Source organism: Lepidochelys kempii, chromosome 2 (assembly GCF_965140265.1).
Source record: "Lepidochelys kempii isolate rLepKem1 chromosome 2, rLepKem1.hap2, whole genome shotgun sequence".
NCBI classification, from domain to species: Eukaryota; Metazoa; Chordata; order Testudines; family Cheloniidae; genus Lepidochelys; species Lepidochelys kempii.
Genome location: NC_133257.1, coordinates 182,210,895 through 182,235,271, shown reverse-complemented (window position 1 = coordinate 182,235,271; position 24,377 = coordinate 182,210,895). Strand labels below are relative to the sequence as shown.

The 24,377-nt window shown below is 38.9% G+C and overlaps 1 protein-coding gene across 4 annotated transcripts in view; it reads left to right on the top strand.

Moving 5' to 3' along the window:
- BMPER (BMP binding endothelial regulator) overlaps positions 1-24,377 on the top strand; it is a 255,226-nt gene that overhangs the window by 20,529 nt on the left and 210,320 nt on the right. For all 4 annotated transcript variants that reach the window (XR_012157448.1, XR_012157447.1, XM_073332937.1 and 1 more), the window contains exons 3-6: positions 7,186-7,285; positions 19,296-19,378; positions 21,088-21,178; positions 22,140-22,222. Coding sequence is in view for 2 of the 4 variants with exons in the window: in XM_073332937.1 (XP_073189038.1) it covers positions 7,186-7,285; positions 19,296-19,378; positions 21,088-21,178; positions 22,140-22,222 (357 nt within the window). In the remaining 2 variants the exon portion in view is untranslated. The remainder of the gene's footprint in view (positions 1-7,185; positions 7,286-19,295; positions 19,379-21,087; positions 21,179-22,139; positions 22,223-24,377) is intronic.

Here is a 24,377-nt window from a genome sequence, read left to right as displayed (position 1 = left end):
AACAGCTTCAGAAACAATGTTGACAACACAGATGCAGATTTGGTAGTATAGCTCTCCTTCATGCTGCTAGTTAACAATTCCTTAAATGTATGGCTTGGACAAGTAATGAAATGTTATGATTACTAGAGGGTGGAACTTATTTGGAAGGAAAGGGCTTGCTGTTAAAATCCATTTGGCTCAATTGCTGGCTCACCCTGCTGCACCCTTGCAAAACTAATGGGGAGGAGAAAGAGAAATTTAAATAAGCAGACTGGTGGTACATGTTACAAGCAATATTTTGGAAGGGTGGGTGAAACCCCTCACCCTCTCAAGAATTCCTCCTTGTTTCGTAATGTTTTATCTTCTTACTCTTGCACACCATGGACCTAGAAGATCTGCATTGTATAACAGACTACAATAGACTAAACAATGATTTACCAGCCCTGCTTTATCTTCTGTCTTGTATGAATGATATGAATAGTGTTAGCCCTTTCCTCCACGTCAAGTCCCCCGGGTCTTGAGTTTTGCTAAGATGTGCTCTTATATGAAAAACTAAAGAACTATAACAGTATATTCAGCAATAGTTTAAGGGCTAAAATCAGTCATGGAAGAAACAGGTGCAACTCCATGAGCTTCAGGGGAATTATGCTTGTTTATGTTGAAAACAAGAGGGCTTTATGGTTAAGGCACTGGACTCAGGAGGTTGGTGCTTAATTCTTGGCTCAGCCACAGACTTCCTATCTGACCTTAGGCAAGTTGCTTAATCTGTCTGTCTGTGCCTCGATTTTTTCCATCAGTAAAATGAATATAATAAATAGTCCTTCCCTTTTTCCTCCCTTTGTCAGTCTTGACTATTTAGACTGTACGCTCTGTTTTATCTCTTAGTGTGTGTTTGTACACACAGTGTGGCCTGGATCTTTCTTGAGGTCTCCTAAGTCTAGATGCTACTGTAATACAAATAATAATAATAATGTCATAGCTGAATTTGACATAAGATGTTTGTCCTTTAGAATTTTGATGTTAGTGGTGCTTCCCCCCTTTCTATGTGCATGGAGAAATCTGACACACAGGGAGGCTTTCAATAGTATATGTTATATTATTACTTTGAAATTCAGAAAAAATTCTATAAAATTCTATGTTGGGACTATCTTTTTCTTCTCGATTATTTCCCTAATTTGCTAATATGCTTTTTCTAACTCTCAGATCTAAGAAGTGATCTTGGAATGTGAAGATCATGATAGGTTCTTATCTGCCTCTTCCATCATCATCATCAGTGATAAAGATTCTACAATCATGATGTAGCTGAAAATGTTGATGATGCATGAAGCAGAATAGGATGCAACTTGTCCTGCCATTGTTTTATTAGTTCTATGGTGCCAATGATAATAAAAACTTGTCTTTGGCAGTGAAGTAAACAGATTTAAATCAGATTTGTGGGGCCAAATATGAAGTCTTTAATCAGGACACAATTGTACCACCTTTAAATGCAAGCAGAAGGCTCATCCTTACACCCATCTCCAGTCCTAGGCATGGAATGGCTGGGCAGCCACCTCCAAACTCAGAGGAAGGTCAGGATTATGTGAGAGGAGAGGGAATTAGTATGCTCAGGGGAGGAGTGGGTGGGCAGGATGGTGGAGGAGATGCAGTATTCCCCTGGCAATCAGGGAACAAAGGTAATCCAAATTGGGGTGTAATCCTTTTTGGTAACCCTCCCTGCCATCTGCAATAGTGATTCCCCCTTTAAATTGGGGTCCCATGTGTAGTTGCCACCTGGTGATGCTTTGGCAGCATGGCTCCAATGGAGCTATATTGCCACAGAGCAGAGGAGGCCCGTGGATACACAGGGTCTTCCTGGATTGCCCTTTTCTCCTGCAGATACCCTGAGATTCATGAAGTCTATAAATCAGTTTATATGACCTGTATTATATTTGGGCAAATCCTTTCTTACTCCCATTGCCCCCAATGAAACAATTCAGCAGGAAAATTTCTAGAGGTCTAGTGTAGAGATTTTCTTCCCTTCAACTCCTTCAGTGGATATTTTTTCACAGGAGGGGGTGATGAAGCCCTCAGTTTTAACTCAGCCTTTTCTGAGGCAAACTTCCATTAAACTAAATGAGGATTTGCCTGCATTGTTTTGAATATGGATCTGAGGATTTGGTTCACAGGTAGCAGATACTGTAGGTTTGATTCTGTTCCCACTTACACTGATTTCACCCTGGATGAAATCAGTTTAAGTCAAGGGTGTTACATTGGTGTAAGTAAAAGTAGGATTTGGCATACTGCATTGAATAAAGAAAAGGAGTACTTGAGCTTATGCTCAAATAAATTTGTTAGTCTCTAAGGTGCCACAAGTACTCCTTTTCTTTTTGCGGATACAGGCTAACATGGCTGCTACTCTGAAACCTGCATTGAATAAGAAGTTGTCGAGCCAATTTCACTAATGTGCTCTGATTGCTTTGTGTCAATCCAGCATTGCAAAACTGGCTGATTAAATCCAGGTTTATAGTTGCTTTGCAACACTGGAGAGGTGCAAAACTGGAGTAGTGTGTCAGTGAATCTATCACACTAGTTACAATCTGTTACAATAGTCATATTTCTGACTACAACTGCATGTTAGTTAACAACTTTAGGGCCTGATTCTCATTTATGCTGATTTCACATTGATTTAACTAGTTATTCTTGGTTTATGCTGGTGTAAGAATCAAGCCCTTTCTACTCCCCGCCAGATTAGACAGTGACTGTGAGAAGAATAAAGCTGTGATTTTAAGTCCCAGAGGCTTGTAATAAAAGCTTTATATCTTCCTTCACAAGCACCTTGAGCAAGGCCACAGGAAGCAAAAGGAGGCAAAGGGGTGATGTGTGCAGAGCCTCTTGTGCTTCAGTTTTCTGATTGACATTTTTCTCTTTGATTTTTTTCAGTCTCTAATTAAGCCATAAAATCCATTGAGAGAGACACTAGCATCTGGTAAATGGCTACCTGTGTCATTTAATGAACTAGTAATTATAGGTGGAGTTCACTTCAGAGGGTTAAATTTAAGACAGGAATTTCAAGTAGCAAAATTTTACTTTAAAAGATAAATGTGTTTGTTTTCTACCCTTGTTCAGTTCTAGGGTTGTTCAGTGTGGTTGACAATCATAGGGAAAAGCCGAAGGTTGAGGAGCTACTATTAACTAGGCAATGGAAAAGCCCCTTCGTTTGCAGTTTAAAACAATTTTTACTGAAAAATTCCTGGGTTTTACAAAAAGTGTTCTTCATTTTTTTCTGATTTTTCAACCTACTTTTGTATCATTCAAACATGTAAAAATAACTTGTTTTATTAGGAAAATACAATACAGTGCATGAGATATATGTATTACGATAATAAATTAGTCTGTGTGTATATGCAAAGCTGCCTGTTGAAATAAGACTATGTATTTGTCTAGAAGATGCACACAATAAACAAACAAGCACGCATGCAAGCTCTGAAGTGCGTGCTCATCTGAATGTACTGATGAATCTCACACCCACCATGTATATATTTCAAGCTGTTGGCAGATAACAGTTTAAAGATTTGACACTCTAAAGTGGGAAGAAAATGAAAATCTATATCAGAATACGTTTCAGAACACAAGGAAGTATTCAAAAGTTTAAAAAAAAACAGGAGAAAAAGGATGAAGCTGAGTGTACATGCTGCAAATGGTGTGGCCCAATTATTAAATGTAAATATTTATAGACCAATAGTTCTAAGTCTACAACAGGAAACCGTTTATTCAAATGAAAAGTTTTATTTGGGGATTAGATACATTGTTTTCTTAAACTCAGAGGTGGCATTGTGTTTTGAGTTCTGTTTTAGTTCTGCAGCAAATGACATTGATGAACAGAGTTCAAAGCATTAATCCACTGAATATTTCCCCCCGTCTTTCCATCCACCAAAATAAACCCCAATATTTACCCAGAAAAATTATTAATAGTTTTTGACACTGATTGTCACCTGTTTTTGTTGTTGTGGCAATAAACACTGATAAATACCTGAGAAAAATTGAACAAAATAATAACTGAAAACGAAGGGCCCTACCAATGGATTACCTTGTGCTAAACATTCCTGTGTTAATTCTTCTTAGTATATTCAGTGGTATCCTCCAGCTTGGTCACTGACTTTTCTTTATAGGATGGTGGCAGTATAATATGCAGTTATTTTACCCTCTTGGATAATCTGATTTCTGAACAGTTTGAGGACAAGACATAAATCATAACAACCACTTACTAAGAAAGGCTAGGATATTGCCAAGAATGTTTATCAACATTGGCACATGGCAAGAGGGTTGTGTGTTTTTCTTTGGGGTACAGACCTCTCCACCAGTATCTGCGCTTTTGTCATTTTAAAATAGGATCACTAAAACATGCAGTGTATGGGACTACGTCTTGAGGACCTCAGGAAATTGTAGAGAGTGCAGATTGTGGCTGCCCACTTAAGTGGGATTTCCCACATGGAACACATCAAATATGTGATCTGTGGTGGTTACCAGTTGTTATCTAAGTGGAGGTTAAGCTGTAAAGCCCTATGTAGTTTGGATCCTGAACTGTTTAGGAACCTGCATCTCTCATGATCCCAAGGCAGATGGGATAAACTGAGGGGTCAAGCAAACAGCTCCCTGATTTAAATGAGTTTGGGACTGCTGGCAGGTTGTTAAAGGAAGTTCTGCACCAGCTTGGCCCCTTGGAATGATAGATCCCAGATCTGATGGCCTTCAGGTCATGTTGCAAAGCTTATTTGTTTTCCTAGGATTTTCCTGAGGGGAATGGGAGTTGAGAAGGATTTCAAAATAGATAGTTTGGGGGAGGGGTAGGAAGGGAGAACTTTTAACTGCTTTTGTGCCAGCTCATATTTGAACAACAAAAAAGATAGAATAATTAATTATATATTTCTAAAGAATTGTTGTTCTTAATTATTTGACCATGCACGGAGAGATAATACATTAGAACATTTTGGGCCATTGGTTGCTCCATTGAAGTCACTGTCATCACACTAATTTATATCAGCTGAGTATTTGGCTGTGTGTGTGTATGCTATGCAGTGTATAAATTTATATATGTACTGTAAATGAAATGCAAAAATAACCCTTGGAGTGGTGTCTTCTGCGTTGCACTTTGTGTAGTAATTTACATCAGTGAAGTGTAGGTGAAAGGCAGTGGAGAATCAGAACTCCTATGTTAACACAATGTAGAAACTGATATATTTAAACACAAAAATGTTAGGGAATGCAAAAGTTATACTTGCAAAGTAATCTTATGGGCCCAATACTGGAAGGTATTAAGTTGCTCCTGAGAAGAACCAACCCCCTCAATTCTCATTGAAATCCAAGGAGTTTTAGTTTACTCAGCACAGTGCAATATTAGGCCCTAAGTGAAGAAAATGTTTACTGAATACAAATTATTCATTACATCATCTTTTAGTCTTTATTTGCAAATTATGGATTCAGTGACTGGATCTTAGAATCTCCCATGTATGACAACTAGTTAAACACTGATTAACCCTTTAGCACTGGACAAATGAATCACCAGTAAATGGATTTGTTGTTGTTGGTATCACTCTCCCAATTAAGCAGCATTAATGATCATTTACTCTCATGAGGCATGAAATCTGTTCCCTGGGAGATGTTCAAACAAAGCAGCAATCCCAAATAAATGTAGCTGTATTAAGACCTTCATTTAGCAGAGCACCTAAGCATGTGCTTAATCCCATACCTATTTAGCAAATAATTAAGTTAGTGCTTAACTTTAAGTATATGCTTAACTCTCATAGACTGCAGTGGGACATAAGCATATATTTAAAGTTAAGCCTGTGCTTAACTTTATTAGGCCCTACGTGCATTGTTATGTGTGTGCAGGGCTTAAATTCTCCCTGAATGTTTCCCAGAGCCCTGGGGCTCAGGGCTTCAGCCTGTGGGAGGCACCGGTGCTCCCATGGGTTTGAAAATATTTACCGGAGCTTCTCTCTGGATGGCTCCGGCTGAATTTAAGCCGTGTGTATATGTGTATACAGTAGAACCTCAAAGTTATAAACTAACCGGTCAACCACACACCTCATTTGGGACCAGAAGTACACAATCAGGCAGCAGCAGAGACCAAAAAATAAAAAGGGTGGGGTGGGGTGCAAATGCAATACAGTTAGGGTGACCAGATGTCCCGTTTGAAAAGGGACAATCTTGTTTTTTGGGACTTTTTCTTATATAGGTGCCTATTACCCCACACCCCCGTCCCATTTTTTCACAGTTGCTATCTGGTCACCCTAAGTATAGTACTGTGTTAAATGTAAACCACTAAAAAAATAAAGAGAAAGTTTAAAAACAAAGATTTGACAAGGTAAGGAAACTGTTTCTGTACTTGTTTAAATTAAGATGGTTAAAAGCAGCATTTTTCTTCTGCATAGTAAAGTTTCAAAGTCAATTATTAAGTCAATGTTCAGTTGTAAATATTTGAAAGAACCACCATAATGTTTTGTTCAGAGTTACGAAACTTCAGAGTTATGAACAAGCTCCATTACTGAAGTGTTCATAACTCTGAGGTTTTATTGTATTTAAAACTGCTGTCACTTTAGAAATAACAGCAAATGAAAATGCTTGAAACACTTTTGTTAATATAGCCCTATTATCAGAGAGCTGTCCCTGTGCTATGAACTTTTCATAAATATCTCCTCACTTGGCATTTATATTTCTTTTTTGTTTTTTAAACTGAATCCATTCAAACCCAGCTGAGTTATTATTTGGCTTGGAACTTTAGACGGTTGCACTTTAATTCACTGTACTACTCGGGACTGTTGGACAGTTGTGAGCAAATATTTTTGTTCACACAAGGAAGTCTTGGACCAGGTACTCTAATAGTTTGAAATATAATTTACAAAAATATTATCATTTCTACAGTATACCAAAAAGTAATATTAGAATGGGAAAAGGAATCACACGTTTCCTTTGGCATTACTTTATCTAGGTTAGATCTCCTTTTAATGTTGTGCTTTCCGCCCCCACTCGTCCTCTCTTCTCAGTATGTACTATGAGGGAAAAATACTGTCTGTTTCTATGAGGGAATTTTTGATTATTTTGAATCACAAAGGTCTCTTGTCAAGCAGGGAGTGACTTCCTAAACCCATATTTCAATTTTAGAGTGTCATGAAATGGAGAATAAATGTTTGATTTTTGCTTTCAACAACATTTGCCTTTTTTGTCTAGAATAAGGAAGTGACATGCAAACGAGAGAAGTGTCCGGTGCTTTCCAAGGAGTGTTCTCTGGTCATTAAGCAGAGAGGAGCCTGCTGTGAGCAATGCAAAGGTGCAGTTTCCTTCATATATTCTCTCTCTTTATTTATTTTTTTTAAGTTTCTCAGTTCTTGAATTTGTTTTGCCGGTTGTAAAGTGAAGACTAAAGCTTTCCATCTCTGGCTACTGGTGGCCCCAAAAATGGCAGTAATTTTAAGAAATCCCCAAGTTATGGGGAGATACATAGTTTTATAATATGAACATGTAAATTAGTTAGTTTCCAAGATATCATAATACCTTAAAACACATTTTTGTTTCTACTTCATTAGTAGTGCTTTATTAATCTTAATAGAGTTAGTGAAACAGACTCCAAACATTTGGCAGGACTGCCAAATTTCCCTCAGAAGATGAAGAGTCCTTGCTGCTGCTACTTTATTACCCATATTCACTACTTTTCTATCCTGTCTCCCAAATAATTCCCCATTTGATATGAAGGAATTCACCCTTCCCTTTCCAAAACTTGTTTTCTGCATGTTTTCATTGTTTGTTGTCACGATCAACCAATGTAAAGAGTTGGCCAGGATGCCCCCTACTCACCCCACCCAACCATCATTCCCACCACATCCATAAGAGATTGCTGTGGTCAGAAGTGAAGTGATAGCTGGTTTGAACATTCAAGCAGACCTCTAACCTTTCTTCCCTGTATTAGAGATTTCACACCTACAGGCTCATAGATTTCTGACTGGCTGGTATTCTTTGCTGTCTCCTACAAGTGAATAAATATGCAGATGCTTACTCCTTATGCTTCCAGAAGCACCCTTATCCCCTCTTTTTCAGTGAAGAAAAAGAGAAGTGCAGCTTAGAAAATAGCATGGCAGCTGCTGCTATTTCTGCATTTCTGTATAAAACAAACATCCCCTCAACAACACAGTGTATTTTATGTTATTGAATTCTATTAATATACATGATAGCAATGAGCCATAAATCTTGTAAAAAGTTTAGACTTTAGTAAAAACTACTTGCATCTGGTGATAATTTAAACTAAAATGTCCTAAAAAGGGAACTCAGCAACAATGCAAACAGTACATGCTTAGTTCTCAGCTATAATTTTTCTTCAAAGTGCTTTAGAAATTGAATTAGCTAATTATTAAATTCCCACTTCTTCTTCTTCTTCTTTTTTTTTTTTGGTCCTTTACTATACAATAAATGGATTGTGGTAATAAAGAAATATGTTTTTTACATAATTACCATACTGATACAAGTGATACATTTTGTAATTAAAATCAGTAGAAAGTGTCTTTTTTTTTTAATAGTGACACAGTGAGGTAATGTGCCATAAAACATGGTAAAACTGTTGAGAGACTGCTCAGTAGTACTCAGGTGATGAAGTAAAGAATTTCCGATTCAGCCAGCTTTTACTTTCTCTCTCTTTTTTTTTTTTAATTTATCTTTTTTATTCCCAAGGGGTGGTCGGGGTGACTTTGGGAGGGAAGTGAGGTAGAATAAATTGCTGGGGAATTCTAAATCCAAACCCCAATGCAAACATTCTACCACCCTGCCGGAAAAAATATAATGGCAGGAAAACAGACTACTCTATAATTCAGGCAGAAGAGACATGATGGATATGTATTTTTCCTGGATGACTAAAGACATATGATGGCTGATCTATTTATGCTTTGCTTCTGTGGTCCAGTTTAGATTTCTGAACATGCCTGGCAAACCCAAATTCATAGATTTGTCTAAAACTTTGACACTTTTTTTTAAGCCAAGGAAAGGGAGAGGCACACCTTAAAATGACACTGAAATTAAACTGTTTCCTAAAAACGTATGAATTTATAGTTACAAGTTTCATTGACATGAACTATAAATTATATTTTGCTTTAGCTTTGCAGCATAAAGTTCCTAAACTATGTTTTGAACTGATTGGAAATCCATTCCCCATGTTCATACCAGATGCATAGATGGTTGCTTTCTTGCATATGAAATTATGAAAACAAAATTAAGGTTATGAATTCAAGGACTCAAAAGTTAGGAAGTACAAAATGTAAGGTTGCCCATGGAACCTTGATTTTTCCCTCCTTGTGGGTCTTTTCTGTGTAATGAATAAGGCAGTGGTTCGGTGAAAAAAGTAGTATGTAATTTAAAACTTGATCATAATGCATATGCGCAAGGGGAAGAATTATGTTTGTAAGTGGGACCTTAAATTCTGGAATTTCCTATCTCTTGAGAGCTTGGCTTTGCCACTTAAATAACATAATATATTGTAATTTCTTAGTATTTTAAAAGTTTTTAAAAAAGGTAACCCCTACTGTGTAAAATTGGAGTGACCCCCCACAGCATACATCATCAACAAGGTTTGAATCCTGAACCTTCAGCACTGCTTGAGCTACAGAACTAACTGGATTAGCTGGAAGCAAATAAAGGCTCTTCTGCCTGTTTGGGGGATGGGGGGCGGGGGCAGGGGAGGAAATAAGCCTCTGGGACGTGTCTTTGTGGGGAGCCTGGTTTCTTGCTTTGTTTCTCTTGCCCTCTACCCAGGAAGCTGGGGGGAGCTCCTGTCCCATGTGGTGGCCCCCAAAGGGGTGTGTGATCTTTTGGGGCCATGTAGTGTGTCTGGGTGGAAGTTGGGGATCCCACTTCCCTCTCTCTTCCTCTACAGCTCCCAGGATGTACCCCTGCTTTGGGGGCAGCATGGGACATGGCCTCAGAATATTTGTATTCAGATATTGTTTTGGTAGGCTGTTTAAGACCCCCCCCCAAAAAAAAGTTCCTGAGCAACTCAAGCAAGAGAAGTGAAATGATGATTTTTAACAGTTTATATCTCAGTTAAACCTGAACAACATTTCCTGGGACAAAGAAAAGGCACTTCTTGAGCCCAGTGGATTTCTCCATGCCTAATTTCAAAGGTCTGGTGCAAACAATAGTGGTGTTAAAGTTTCTCAAAAAGTCACCAGACTCTTTTATAATGAAAAGTGTTGGCCAACTGAAACATAGGGGTTGTTACTCATTTCCCTTGTAATATTCTTTGTTAATGCCAGTTTCCCAACCTTATGGAGAAATGGACGGTTGGCTATTGTCATTTAAAATATATAGGTGTCTATAATATCATGAACAAAAGGTAGGGAATACAATTTCAAAATTGGCTTTGTGTATGAAACAAGAAGCCAGCTTCAGACAATTTGTGATGACCATAAAAATAGGCAGGAAATCTGGATGTTTTGTTTTATTATGTGGGAGGCCACCTCGTGATTGGATTTGGGAGCTGTAATACTTCCAGTTGTGTAGTCCATGTCACCACAGCAGTTTAAAATGGGATTTTATGCATTTGATTGTGCATCAAGCTGAGCACTCTGCTGCATACCTATGCACACACAAATAATATGAATTCAAAACATTGAGGGAGAATTTTTCCTTCTTCTAGCTGCATACCGAGCAGTGATCCCTTGCTACTAATTGCACACTTTTGTGTGATATTTAAATGTCTTCTAGCAGTTCTTCTCTGCTTTCACTGAAACGTCAACAAAAACCTTACCTGCCTATGCAATGAGAAAGAAAATTAGTAGCAGGTGAAAGCTGCTGAGATAAAAACAATATATTACCCTAAAACCAGTGGTTTTCAGCCTCTGAACCCTGGTGGTAGTGGTGGTGGTGGGGGCGGTCCGCAGATTATGTGTAAGGGGTCTGCGAAAGGTTCTTGTTACCATAGAACAGTGGTTTTCAGCCTGAATCCCAGTCCAGTATGTCCTGTCACTGTAGCATTGGGGGTGGGGGGGAAGTGCCTTTTCTCTTCTCTCATTTTATTCAATACATTTAATGAAAACATATGAGGTCACTGAGGATTATAGAAATGGATTTGGCAGATTTTTCGTATTTACCTGGAAAGATGTCATTTTAATTTGGGGCTCTCTCCATTTCTAAAAATAAATTATTTGCTCTCTGAATAAGAGTTTGTTATTAGTGGATCAGAGATGGTTAAGATGGGGGTACTATAACTGTGAGCCATACTCTGCTTTTTGTTCCTGCTAATGTGCATCTCCCCTGGACGGCTATGAGAGTGCCATGCAAAGATGTAGTAGCTGGGAGGGTAAAGGGGGTTTGTTACTCTAATTATGTTTTAAGTTATTCTAGGCTGAGACTGGTGCTTTTACTTTTCTTTATATGCAATTTGTTCTGTCCTGCACTTGATCACTGTTGATGGTTAATTTTATAAATATTTGGTAATGATTTAAGTGTTTGTGACATATATGCTTCATTGATATTCATTAAGAATAATCCTATTTTGCCACAGAACTGGATTATAGCACAGACAATGACACTGCAAGCCTTCTCGAATATCAAAATATCTAGAGTTATAATTCACGAAAACAAAATTTTTGGAAGGAATATTAAATTCCACAATTAAGGGCTTAAGGTGGTCTGTAACTATTAAATATTAGAATGAGTCCTAACACTTGTGGGTAGGAGAGTGAAGGGAGTGGGCAGATTATCCTACATCTGCCTACTGTGGTGTTTTTACACCTTCTTCTGAAGCATCTGGTTCTGGCTGCTGTGGGTAGGTCTACACAGCAATTAAACACCCATGGCTGGCTCAGGTCAGCTGACTTGGATTCATGGGGCTTGGGCTGCAGGTCTGTCAAATTGCTTTGTAGATATTTGAGTTTGAGCTGGAGCCCGAGCTCTGGGACCTCGCGATACTTTTGTGGTAAGACTCTTACAATCTTTGCATGTGGATAGATCTCATTTTTTTGTGCTTCGCTATTGCAGCCCATACTGTATGAACTGTGAAATTCTCCATTGTTTAGAGACTGTACAAGTTCAGGAACTATTGGAGCTCTAATCACACATTTTGTTGTTTTACTGTGTTCATGTCAGATCATAAAAGAGTGGAATTCATTTGACCCCACATACAGGTGAAATACAGGGCATCTGTGAAAGTGAATTTCAGCTGCCGAGAGAATGGGGGCAGAGGGCAGACCTATATCTCTGTTATGTCCACTTTCACTATGGTAGCAGCTGTAAGATCACTGAGCTTCTTGGGCAATGTTGTGGGGCCATGTAACGCAGATCCCATGGTCTCTCTGCTGACCCACCCTCATCATTGCCATGCACGTTGTACTATGCAGGGCTAGTGCAGAGAACTACTCCTTGACACACAGGGCTGCAGAGGGCTCTTTATCAGTGGCCCTCATGCAGCCCCAATTCAAATTGAAATGTTGTGGTCCTCTGCACTAGGGGTAAATATGATCTCAGAGCATTCTTAAGCCAAATCCTCCGTTACCCCACACTGGTGGCTGGGTTCGGAGTTGGATATATGCATGGTGGGCTGAGGTAGCCTTCATAGATTACTACGGGGCGTAGTAATCTATGAGGAATAGGAGGAGGAGGAATAGTGAGGGATTTATGTAGATTAAATCCCTAACCCCATCCCACCCATGTGCTGGTGCCACACCCAGATGCTGTTATGCTATGCTATTTACCCCGTATGTGGCTCCTCCATGTCCACATTCTGCATGCAATGGAACTGCACTGTTTCAGCTGCAAAAAGGGACTCTGTGGCTATGCAGGAGGGAGCTGGATTTGTCTCTTTAATGTCGGGTGTAAATGGTGTGGAGGACATTGCACAGGCTCTCTGCTCTTCATGTAGATATCACACCAAGTGAGGTATAAGCAGCAGAAACAAATGAGCCTCTAAGAAACATGTTTTTTGCACATAAATAAAAAACAGAAGAGGAATACTAGCTACATTACTTATGCAGAATTTTCTCTACGTAGAATTTCAGCATTTGCCAGGAGGTGTCAGTGACTCTTTAACGTTATGAAATATGTGAAAATAGATTTAATAATATCCACATATGGGATTTGCAGTTCTCTTAACTTGGCCGACAGGTTTAATGTCAGTGACATACAGCTGAATTTGCAAGGGGTTTTTGGCTTGATCTGATATTTCTGTGCTAGTTTGTCTGGGCTTTTCCCTGAGGAATAATTTATCAAAAAAAATAAATAAAACCTGTCTTATGACTGTTTTCTTTATCCTGATGTTTATTTTTCATGCCAATAGAGAGGTTACTTTTTAAATAGAAGGGGAGGGGAAAAAAGAAAAATAGGAGAAGTAGGATGCTTTAGAAATGGGGGACATGGAGCCAACCTACAGTATGTTAATCTGATATTTTCTCCTGGGACTATGGGAAATGACTTGTCTATAGAATTCCCATTAGCCTAAAATAAGCACAAATTCCTGCTGGAATCTTGTTGGGCACTGTCAAATTGAGTAATAAAGTCCTATTTTTAATGAACTTTCGAGGACACTGTCTAAGCCTTAGTATGCTAGTCCATCTTTTCCCACCCATTTTTTCTCTTTGGAGTACTACTGTCACGTGCTGCTGGGGAGCAGGAGGAAAAAAGTTCCATTCAAATTCTTATTGGGAGTGGGATGATGAGTGCCTTACTGACTGTCCAGTTTGTCTCCATGATAAAATGGAACAAAAATAACTCAATCGGTTGTAATTCACATCTTTAATTATATCTGTTCAAATCTGTGTGAGAACATGCTTCTCTTGGAATAAAAGCACCCGATTCTTTATTTAAATGGAAAACTGTAAAAAATTGATCTAAGTTGTTTCAAAATAGGGCACTCTCATTCCAAAATAAGCATGCCAACCCACACAGGGTATGTCTGTATCTGGGAGAGGGCCTCCCAGCCTCGGTCCACATACTCGCGTTAGTGGAGCTCAAGCTACCAGGCTAAAAATAGCTGTGTAGACATTGTGACTCCGGACTGGAGCTCGGGCTTTCAAGCCTGGGGGGCTGGGGTGGGTTGGCTTGAGAATTCACGCTCTAGCATGAGTGACAATGTCTATACATCTGTTTTTAGCATGCTAGGGCTACCAATACAAGTCTGTGGACCCAGGCTGAGAGGCTCATTCCCAGATGTAGAGTTGTCAGGTCCCAGACCAGATACTGGCCTGCTCTCTGATTAACTTTGCTGGTAGGCAACCAGTTAGCCCAGCTACACTGCCTTGGCTCTGACAGAGTGGCCACAGCTCTGACTGGCTGCTAGTTTAGCAACCAGGCTTATATAAGCCTGGCCCCCACAGCACACCAGTGGCTGCTTAACCTCTACCATGCCTGCAGCAGTGCTTGCCCTTGTTCTAAGCCCAGCTCCCCTCTGGCTTCTGACTCCAGTTGACCCTATCGTTCTAAAATTTGGCTGCTGTCTCTCTGGTATTGATCCCTAGCTCTGCTTCTGGTTTAGACTTCTGGCTCTGGCCAGGAAATAACTGAAGCTGTAATAACTGAAATTACAAGCGGTAATTTAGCTATATTGCCTCCATTTATTATGTAGATAGTCTAGATTTCGGTCCTTATCAGTTTGGCTTTATCAGGTTACTTTAGCAGCTATTGAGTAGTTTTCACTTAATAGACCACAATGGACCAACTTCAAAAGATTCAGTGGTTTGGTTTGGTTCAGATAAGCAACTCAAAGCTTGTATGCTTATCCAAGACTTATCTGAACAATTTGGACCCAGGTAGCTTATAGGAACAAAACCACAGATAACGGAAAGTTAATATTTTACATTAATAATACACCAGCATTTCTAAGAGAAGAAGTAGAAGGGACTGTAAATTAGGTCAGAACCTTAACTGGGTAAATCAGCATCGTTCCATTGAAATCAGTCTAGTCTGGTCCTTTATGCTGTCCTCTAAGTATGTATTTAATCTGAAGTAACTAAGTATTTAAATACTTAAACTGAATATTTAAGTTGAGCTCTTGTGTTCCTAGATTTTTATACATGGTTTCCTCCCCTCTTCAAATAATAAATGGTTAGCAAAAGTTGACTTAATGGGGTTTCCTGGTGAGAATTATTCTTTTAGGATCTTGAAGAGGGATTCCATCATGGTGTGTGATTGTGTAGAAGAGAAAGCAATACCTTCACTGATAACATTGCACATATTCAGAAATTGCTACTTTCTGAGCTAAATATAGTGTGTGTTCAATCATGTAGTAGGCAGAATTCTACCTGGATGAATAAGCTTATTGAAGCAGAAAGGGTTTTACTCAGCTGATTTCAGGACAGTCTCAAACTTCCATAGTATGATTAAGTGGATTCAAAAGGCCCTGCTTTTTGTTTGCAGTGTCAGCTGGAAGATGTATGTATTGGGGGAAAGTAAGGGTCTGGAACACTAGCTGGTATGTAGTCTGTTTTCTGTTAGTTTTGAAGAATGTGTTATGGGTGCAGTTTTGGGAAGTACAAAGGACACAACTATGGGCAAAGGGGCATGCCTCGGGTCAAAAGAATATGAATATCTCACCTGGGCTATTGTAACTACTTTCTCTCCAGCCTTAATGATTTTATCTCATCTTCAAATCTTTCCAACATTCAGCAGCTAAAACAATCCTACCTTCTCAATACTCTGACCCTGTCAACCCTCCTTTGTTGGCTCCTTGCCTTTTTCACTTACAAAATTCTGGTCAACTGAAACCTCTGTCTGCATCTCACCTCTCATCACTGACACATGAACTCTGTCCACTGTTCTGCAATGTGGAGTAGTCAAATCAAAACAAACTAGGATTAAATCCAAATAAAATTATGTACTGGTTTGTTTGCAGATATGTACTGAAATAGGAGTAGTATTTGTCACTTGGGTTCCTTGGTGAGAAAAAGACTGAGGGTGAAATCCTAGCCCCACTGAAATCAAAGGGAGTCTTAATTTAAAATTGCTAAAATTTTACCCATTACCTGTATTAATTTCCTAATTTGTTTTCAGATTTTGCACAGAATTATTTTTCTACTAAGAAGTTATATGTTTAAAATGCTCATCCATAAAGAAAAAGATCATTCCAGAGTCTCATTAACTGTACATACAACACACACACACATATAAAACTGATAAGCAAATAGCCGGAGTTATACTGCAGCTAGTCACACATTCTGATATAGAGCTCCATTGTGAAAGGTGCTGAGCACTCTGTCTTCGGTCTTTAACTTGCAGGATGTGAATGGTTCCACTGCAGTGCTTGAAATCAAGTACATGCTTAAGTGATTTCGTGAATGGGGACCAGAGTGCTCAGCAATATGTAGAACTGTGCCCATATTGAACTTCCAGAAGTCAAGAAGGCTGAAATGCTAAATGACTTAAGTACTTTTGAAAATCCCACCTTTAGGTGGCAAATTATGGTTTTAGGAGCCTAACTTTAGGCTTCTATTTTGAAAATGTTGGCCTCTGTGTACAACACAGTTCAGAATAACAATGTTAATGTGTTGAGTCTCAATAAGTTCTCATTGTTAATACTAGGCAATTTATTTTGAAGTGACAAAGGTTTTATGTCACGAAGACATTTTAAATAAAAAATACAATTTTAGTCCCAGATGCTGCACACACTTATGCACATGTTAACTTTAAAACAATGGGACTATTCATCTGAGTCCCTTTCACATGAGCAGAGTTTCTTATCCGCTTAAGTGATTGAAGCATCAGGGCCTTAAGTTGCAATATTGTGTTTTTTGCCTATCACAGTTTTATGGAAGACAAATAAGAGACTGTACCAGTAGTGACATTTTAAAGAGGAGTATTTATAACGTAATGCATTATAAATGTTAATCTAAAAATGCCATAGCTAAAACTTTAAAATTAGCTTTACAAAACTCCAACCCTGATTTAAATCAGTGATTTAAACAATAAATAAATAAAAATCAAATTATTTGAAATTATAGTTAAATCAGTTATTCAAATCGCTCTATTTTGCCTGGTATTTCTGAGAATGGGTGATCGTCTCATGAAATACCCACATGAAATAGATTTATCAGAAAACAGAACAGCTCCCACCCATAGTACTGGCAATCTTGCCCACTGACACTGAATTGAGTGTATTGCCTAAAAGAATCCCAGGTTTTACTGCTGAAAGTTTTTGAAAAGAAGAACAAATTTCTCAAATTTATGAATAACCATTTTTGTGGAATTTGAGGAGGAAGGGCACAGATAATCTATGCCTGTTATGTAACGTAATTTCTTTCATTTTATTGTCTCTGTATATTCCTTTTTTGCTGTCCTGCTAAGGCTTTTCCACAGCTCTTTGGGAGTCTTTCCATTGACTTCAGTAGCTTTGGATCAGGCCTTACCCATACAGATCTGCTTTAAAAAAGTATATGTTTGAAGAGACCTTCCCCAGCCCCCAGCAATCCTGTATATTTCATATAAAAGTCCCCCTCTGAGGCAACTGACCAGTGAGAATCAGTATTGTGATGGGCCCCTATTTTCATAAAAAGACCTGTCATTTCTGTATTGCCATAGCTTCCACCTTGTTCTACACTAGCACTACTGCAGGGAAGCAGCAGAAGACTGGATCGATAAGTGCTTTAAGGGATTCTCTTAAAAAAGCATATGATCTTTAACAAACAGGAAAAGGCTGTTTGATCCTACAAGCCTGTTCAATTTTTGAGTGACATTGACCATTCCTCCCCCCCGCCGCCACCCGGCTTCTATTTTGCTATATCCTAACATCCTTTGCTCCTCCAGAAAGACTTCTCAGTTGTCTCTTAAATCCATTTTATGCCATTTACTCCAGCGGCCTCTCCTAGAAACTAATTCCATATGCTCATGACTTTTTGAGGGAAAACATGCTGTTTAGATTCCCTATGTATGCTTAGCTTTCTATTTTTAATTTTTTAAAAAAGATTATGCCTCTTGAGTTATTTTTTTTTCACTTTTCATCTGAGTAAAATAATTGCCTGGATTAAAATTATGAAGGGGACTGATAGTTAAAGACTTCTCTTTATTTGACTTTAAACCTCCACATTTACGAGGAAAACAAGTCCATCCTCTTGGCATTCTTCATTGCTTGGATTCTTGAGACCAAGACTTGAGCTTCTTTGCCCTGGATCCACATCTCTTCCATGGTTAGTGATTTTATAGACCAGATCCTCAGCTAGTTTAAACTACCATAGCTTCATTGATGCTAATGGAACTATGCTGATTTACACCAACTGATATATTACCCTTTAACTGTGACAGCAGTCCACATTACCCAGGTTTGTGATGCCATGCACAAGGGTATTATCTTTATATGGTTCTGTCATTTAAGGTGACGCTAATGTTTTAACCTGGTCCTCTTTGCATCTCCTTGGGAACATTGCTAAACTCCTGCCCATGATATTGTTACCATCTTTACACTGGCCAATCTGTGCATTGTAAATTCTAAATTAGGTTACTTGTTGATTTATGAACTAGAAGATGGAACTATTTATAGGTTTTAACTCTTACAAAATATTGCTTCCAAGATCCTTACATATACTTTTTTTTAAAGAGATATCTTCAATTACTACAGCCAATTCCTAAACTAGTGGTCTTAAAAACATGCCAGTTTTATCTGTCCATTTCCAGACACCAACTACTCCCAATCACCCTTCCCTATACCTTTTCATTAGGTTCTCTTATAACAAAAGGTCTTCTTGCTATTTTCTTTCCAGGCTGTTGAGAAGGTTCACCCTCAGTATCAGTGGAAAGGCTTCTATAGAAGATGCCTTCTTATCCTTAAAGAAAAGGGAGGGTGGCAACCGATCCTGGTTCTAAGGGTAGGTCTACTCTTAAAACTCTGCATTGGCACAGCTGCACCAATGCAGCCTCACTGCTGTAGGGCTTAAGTGAAGACATTGGTATGCTGATGGGAGAGAGCTCTCCCATTGGCATAGTTAATTCACCTCTCTGAGATGCAGTAGCTATGTTGATGGGAGAAGCTGTCCCACTGACATAGTGCTGTCTACACAGAGGGGGCAGTTAAGGTTGGTATAATTATGTCAATCATTATCAAAATAGGGTGCTTCCCCTTTGTCTCTCAGCCACCCCAAGGGTGTTTACCAAAGTACTCATAGCATAGCTCAGGAAGAGAGACACCACAATGTATCCATATGTGGACGACTGGCTGGACTTGGGGAGATCTTCTCAGTAGGCCTTGAGCTCTGTCCTCCTTATACGAACCTTTTCTGCAGCTTGAGCTTGAAAATCTGTCTATTAAAACCTACCAATTCCCTTCCAGAACATCATGTGATCATCAAGTAAGAGACTGTCCTGCTTCTCTGTTTCTCTAGGTTGCACTTTTGAAGGAAACAACTACAACAGCTCCATAAAATGGCAAGCCCCAGCTAATCCATGTATTGCATATCAGTGTCAGGTAAGGGCTGGAAGTCATGAAGTTAACAAATGCAGAATTGTTTGCTTTCTCTCGTGAAAGTCTGAATCTTTTGTATTAAATCCAAACAATATATTTAAAATCTTCAGTTTCTTAAGTCAAGAAAAACAAGAGATCATGTTCAGAGTTAAGGCTGCTGCTTTGTCCTTAACTCATCCAGTTGTGACCAGCTATAGTGCAACATTCAGAACAACAAAGTTACTTATCTTAAATACTGAGATTCTAATCTAAAACATACCTGGATGAGCTAAGGATGGAGGGCTAGCCTGAACACTGGAATTATTTAGCTTTTCTCAGCAATCATTAGACTTTTAACAAAATATGAGTGTGCACCTGTTTGTGAGAGACACACCAATCTGGAATACTAATTAAAATAAGCTAACAAACAACCCATTTCTTTTCCCTGAGCTACTGATTTGTCGACATAGTGGGCTGCATTTCTGATAGCCTTCCTGAGTTGCACCAATAAAATCCACAAGAGTATTCATCTGCAGACGCACACATTGCATTTGTGTACACAAGCCAGGTAACTGACAAATTGATGTTTCTGCAGTCTCTAGGTTTGTCCATACAAATGGATGTGATCACGATCTTTCGGGGGTAAAAATACAAAGTTCTGCTAAAAACCCTTTACTAAGAGCTGCATTTTCTTCGGACCCAACATTGATGTCAGTACTGCCTTTAGAAATAAGGTGGATGCCCAAGTTTAAATACTCTGCACAAATATTTTGAAGGGGACTGGAAATATTCAAAGGGATCTTTTTGGGTACCTTTTGGCACCAGGTAGTCAGATACTAGCTCCTTTTTTGCAAAGGCCCGCCTGCTGCATTAATGATTTTCATGGGCATCTAAAACTGGCTGTGTCCACAAAACCTCTTTAGAGAGGAAAAGTAAAAGGAAAGCATGCCCAGTTTTTAAATATGCATAGATTGAGAATGTTATGGGCTGCAATTAAACAAGAGCAACATAGCATATAACCATACATTTTCTTTATAATAAGATGTTCAAAGCTTACATTTGGATAGTCTGATCAGTGCTGGGCATGTGAAATGAGTACCTACTTGTCTAAGTGCCAGTCTGAATGTCCAAAATGCAAAACTGGATAATCCTATTTACCCGATGTGCTCAAGTTTTGAAAATTAGGCTTCCTGTGTTCACAAAAGATAGACTTTGCATCCAGATACTCTTGCCCAGATTCATTCAGCAGGACTTTGGCTTCTTCAACAAGAAGTGCAGGAAATGATAATTTACTAGTACCTATCAGGAGGTGCATCTTAGATAACAGGCTCTCATCTACAGAATGAGATGCTTTAATCTCCTTTCTAAGCCCCTTTTCTCTGAGGGGAGAGTGTAGGGAATGCTTTGTGTCTGTTCTGTTTACATCAAAGCTGCATGGCAGATTATTTCCAAGTTTCCTATGGGTGGGGACCCCTGATAAAGCAGAATTCCTTTTCCTAAGAAGGTTCTTGGTTTCTTACCTGACGCATTATAGGACAAATCTCATGGTTGTTGTCAGGGAGATTCAAGTGCTCTTTTGAGTGTGGATTAATCTGAATCCTGTTAGTGACCTGCAGATACAGAAAGAAAGAGGGATTTGAAAAGATTTTGCTATACAGCATATATCATGTCATTAATTGTACATCCAGTTTTGCTCCTTATTATAGTGTTTGGTTTGGTTTGTTCCATTTCAGGAAGGAGTGGTAACAGAATCTGAAATGCAGTGTGTTGTCCATTGCAAAAACCCTTCTGAGCTGCCGGGAATGTGTTGCCCCACTTGTCCAGGTAAGATTTCCTAGGGATTCTACTCTTCCATCTGTGGTCAATATTTCTAGTTATTAGGGTTTGGTAAGTATCCACTATAACGGAGAGATTAGGAAGGAAGTTACTGAAATGTGGACCAGTAAAATAGAATGTATTGAATGACATAAGGAATAGAGTGAATAGATATATATATATTTTTAACACCCATATTGGGACACATTTTTTAATGCTGTGGAGTAGGGGAGGGATATAGTATAAGAAAGAGTTTAAACAGTTTAAAATGCAGCTTGTCTGTTTTTTTCATGTGTGAGGTATTCCAGAGGTTTTGGCAGCTGTGCAGGGTCTGGCTGGGGTTCATGTTTTAGGGATGAATGTATAGAAGGCGAATGGAGAGGGGCCAGGAGTCACATGTCACAGCATTGATAGGAAGGGGGTTGTTTTGGGAGTAGGAACATGGGGATTATGTTGAGTGTGCAGGGGATTATTTAGGCCTAACATATGATATGACAAGGCAATAAAGGAAGGAGATAGTTTGGAGGGTTGTTCTGTCATATTAGTTTTTACAGGACTATATAACTAGGAGACCATTGCTGCTCTAGTGGTATAATTGGCTTGGTATGTTTAATTTTTTATTATTTCTATCCAAATTTAATGTGGACAAGCACCTTGCTAAAAAAGTGAAATCTTCTGTAAACAGAAGTTGATTAAAATGGGAGTCCTGGCACAATGTGGCACAAAGTATCTGCCATGAAAGAAATTTTCTATGTAAATCCATGAAAGCGCTTCCTCCTCCATTCTGGCACCAAACTAACTTTTTAGGGCTCCCAAGGCTTACACAGGTTACTGCACTGCAATGCACATTTTATTGTTGGATGCATATCACTGAAAGGATAAAGTAATTCCTTTCCCCATAATTCTACAGTACAATCATGTAACAAAGTGTCCCAATCTAAGTCACACTTACCCAAAGTCTGCTTTTCAGGTTGTATATTTGAAGGTAGACATTACCATGAAGGGAAGGAATTTCAGCCGGAAGGAAACAAATGCACCAAGTGTTCTTGTATTGTAAGTATTTCTCTCTGATATTGTAACTAACATTACAGTCTTCAAAAGGCATATTATTATTGTCATAACTTGCAAAATATTTATAGGGGAGGCAACACTAATGCACACTCTTCTCTCCTCTTATTGTTGGAGGTCAAGCTTTATTAGAAGATTTCACTATGCAATTGCTTTCTATAGCACTACTTCCATTCCCAAGTTGGCATACTTTTCATGGCTATGTGTAGTTGAGATGGTAGAGCAATGTATTTGGGAACTGGGGATTTGATGGTCCAGAAGGGAGGCTGGTTCTGAGTGAGAGCTTTTTGTTTCTTGTTGAGATCGGGTTATAGAGAGATAAGACAACAGTAGACAGGATTTTCATATGACATCTATTGGCCAACATCTGTTGTATGTGTCCTACTGATCTTGCATGGGATTTCATATCAGAATCATATGGCAAGGGGCATAAACTTATCCTGTGGGTTATGTTGCTTAATGAAAGGTGGATGGCTAATAAAGTCCTCACCACTATGATTAAAATATGGGCATGGCACCTGTCTTTGGTTGCCTTTTGTAGACCTGACTGTATGATTCTGTTGGTTTTGTGTTGGCACAGCTCTCACCAGTGAACTAACTGGCTCAGCATAAGCCTTCTGAGGGCAAGGAATAATGTATGGTTGTGCTTTTAGCATCCTAGGAATTGTCCCATTACAGAGAAAGTCCTCTGAGAGTGTCCACCTACAGTGTAAAGCCCCAGAATAGTTACCTTCAAACTTCCCAAGTTGTAACGACTGTCCTACTATCCCACTGGATCCCTCACTGAAATGACTAAACTTTTTTCTAGTTCATCCTTATTGTCCATAGTGTTTATGCAGATAATTCTCCTATATGTTGACTGACATCTTATAAACAGTTAACTTTTATATAGTGCTTTTTATTTGTGGGCCTGAAAGTGGTTTACAAAGGGGGTGAGTGTCATTACCCCATTTAACATGGGGAAAGTAAGGTGTAGAATTTAAGTGGCTTGCCCTGCATCACACAGCAAGTCAGTGTCAGAGAAAGGATTAGAACTTAAGTCTAGAAGCCAGGAGACCCATGTCCAACTGCTCTTCTTGGGGCTACCCCAGAGGGATTTTGATCTTGACGCTTATGAAAGGGCATACCCTGGATCTTGTCCTTGTCTTGCAATTGTGTATATGGAGATTAGCAATTGCATCCTTGTCATGATGAGATTATATACCTCCTTAACGAGGTTTGGGAACAAATTGATAAATTAAAGAGTAATAAGTCACCAGATGGTACACACCCAAAAGTTCTGAAGGAACTCCAATATGAAATTGCAGAACTACTAAGCGTGGTGTGTAACCGGTTACTTAAATCAGCCTCTGAACCAGATGACTGATGGCTAGCTAATGCAATGCCAATTTTTAAAAAAAGGTAATTACAGTCCAGTAAACCTAATGTCAGTACCAGGCAAAATTGGTTGAGACTAAAGTGAAGAACAGAGTTATCAGACTTAGATGAACATAATATAATGGGGAAGAGTCAACACTGCTTTTGGAAGGGAAATCATTTTTCACAAATCTATTAGAATTATTTGAGGATGTCATCAAACATGCAGACGAGCAATCCAGTGGATATAATGTACTTGGACTTTCAGAAAGCCTTTAACAAGGTCTGTCACCAAAGGCCCTTACACAAAGTAATCAGTCATGGGATAAGAAAGAAGGACTTCTCATGGATCAGTAACTGGTTAAAAGACAGGAAACAAAGGGTAGGTATAAATGGTCAAATTTCATAGTGGAGAGGGTAAATAGCTGAATCCCCTAAGGATCTGTACTGGGACCTGTACTGTTCACTGTAGTCATAAATGATCTAGAAAAAGGGATAAAGAGTGAGGTGGCAAGTTTGCAGATGATACAAAACTACTCAAGATAGTTAAGTCCCAGGCAGACTGCAAAGAGCTACAAAAGGATCTCTCGTGACTGGGCAACAAAATGGCAGATGACAGTCTATGTTGATAAATGCAAAGTAATGCACATTGGGAAACATAATCCCAACTATACATACAAAATGATGGAGTCTCAATTTGCTGTTGCCACTCAAGAAGGAGACCTTGGAATCATCATGGTTAGCTCTCTAAAAACATCTGCTCAATGTGCAGCAGCAGTCAAAA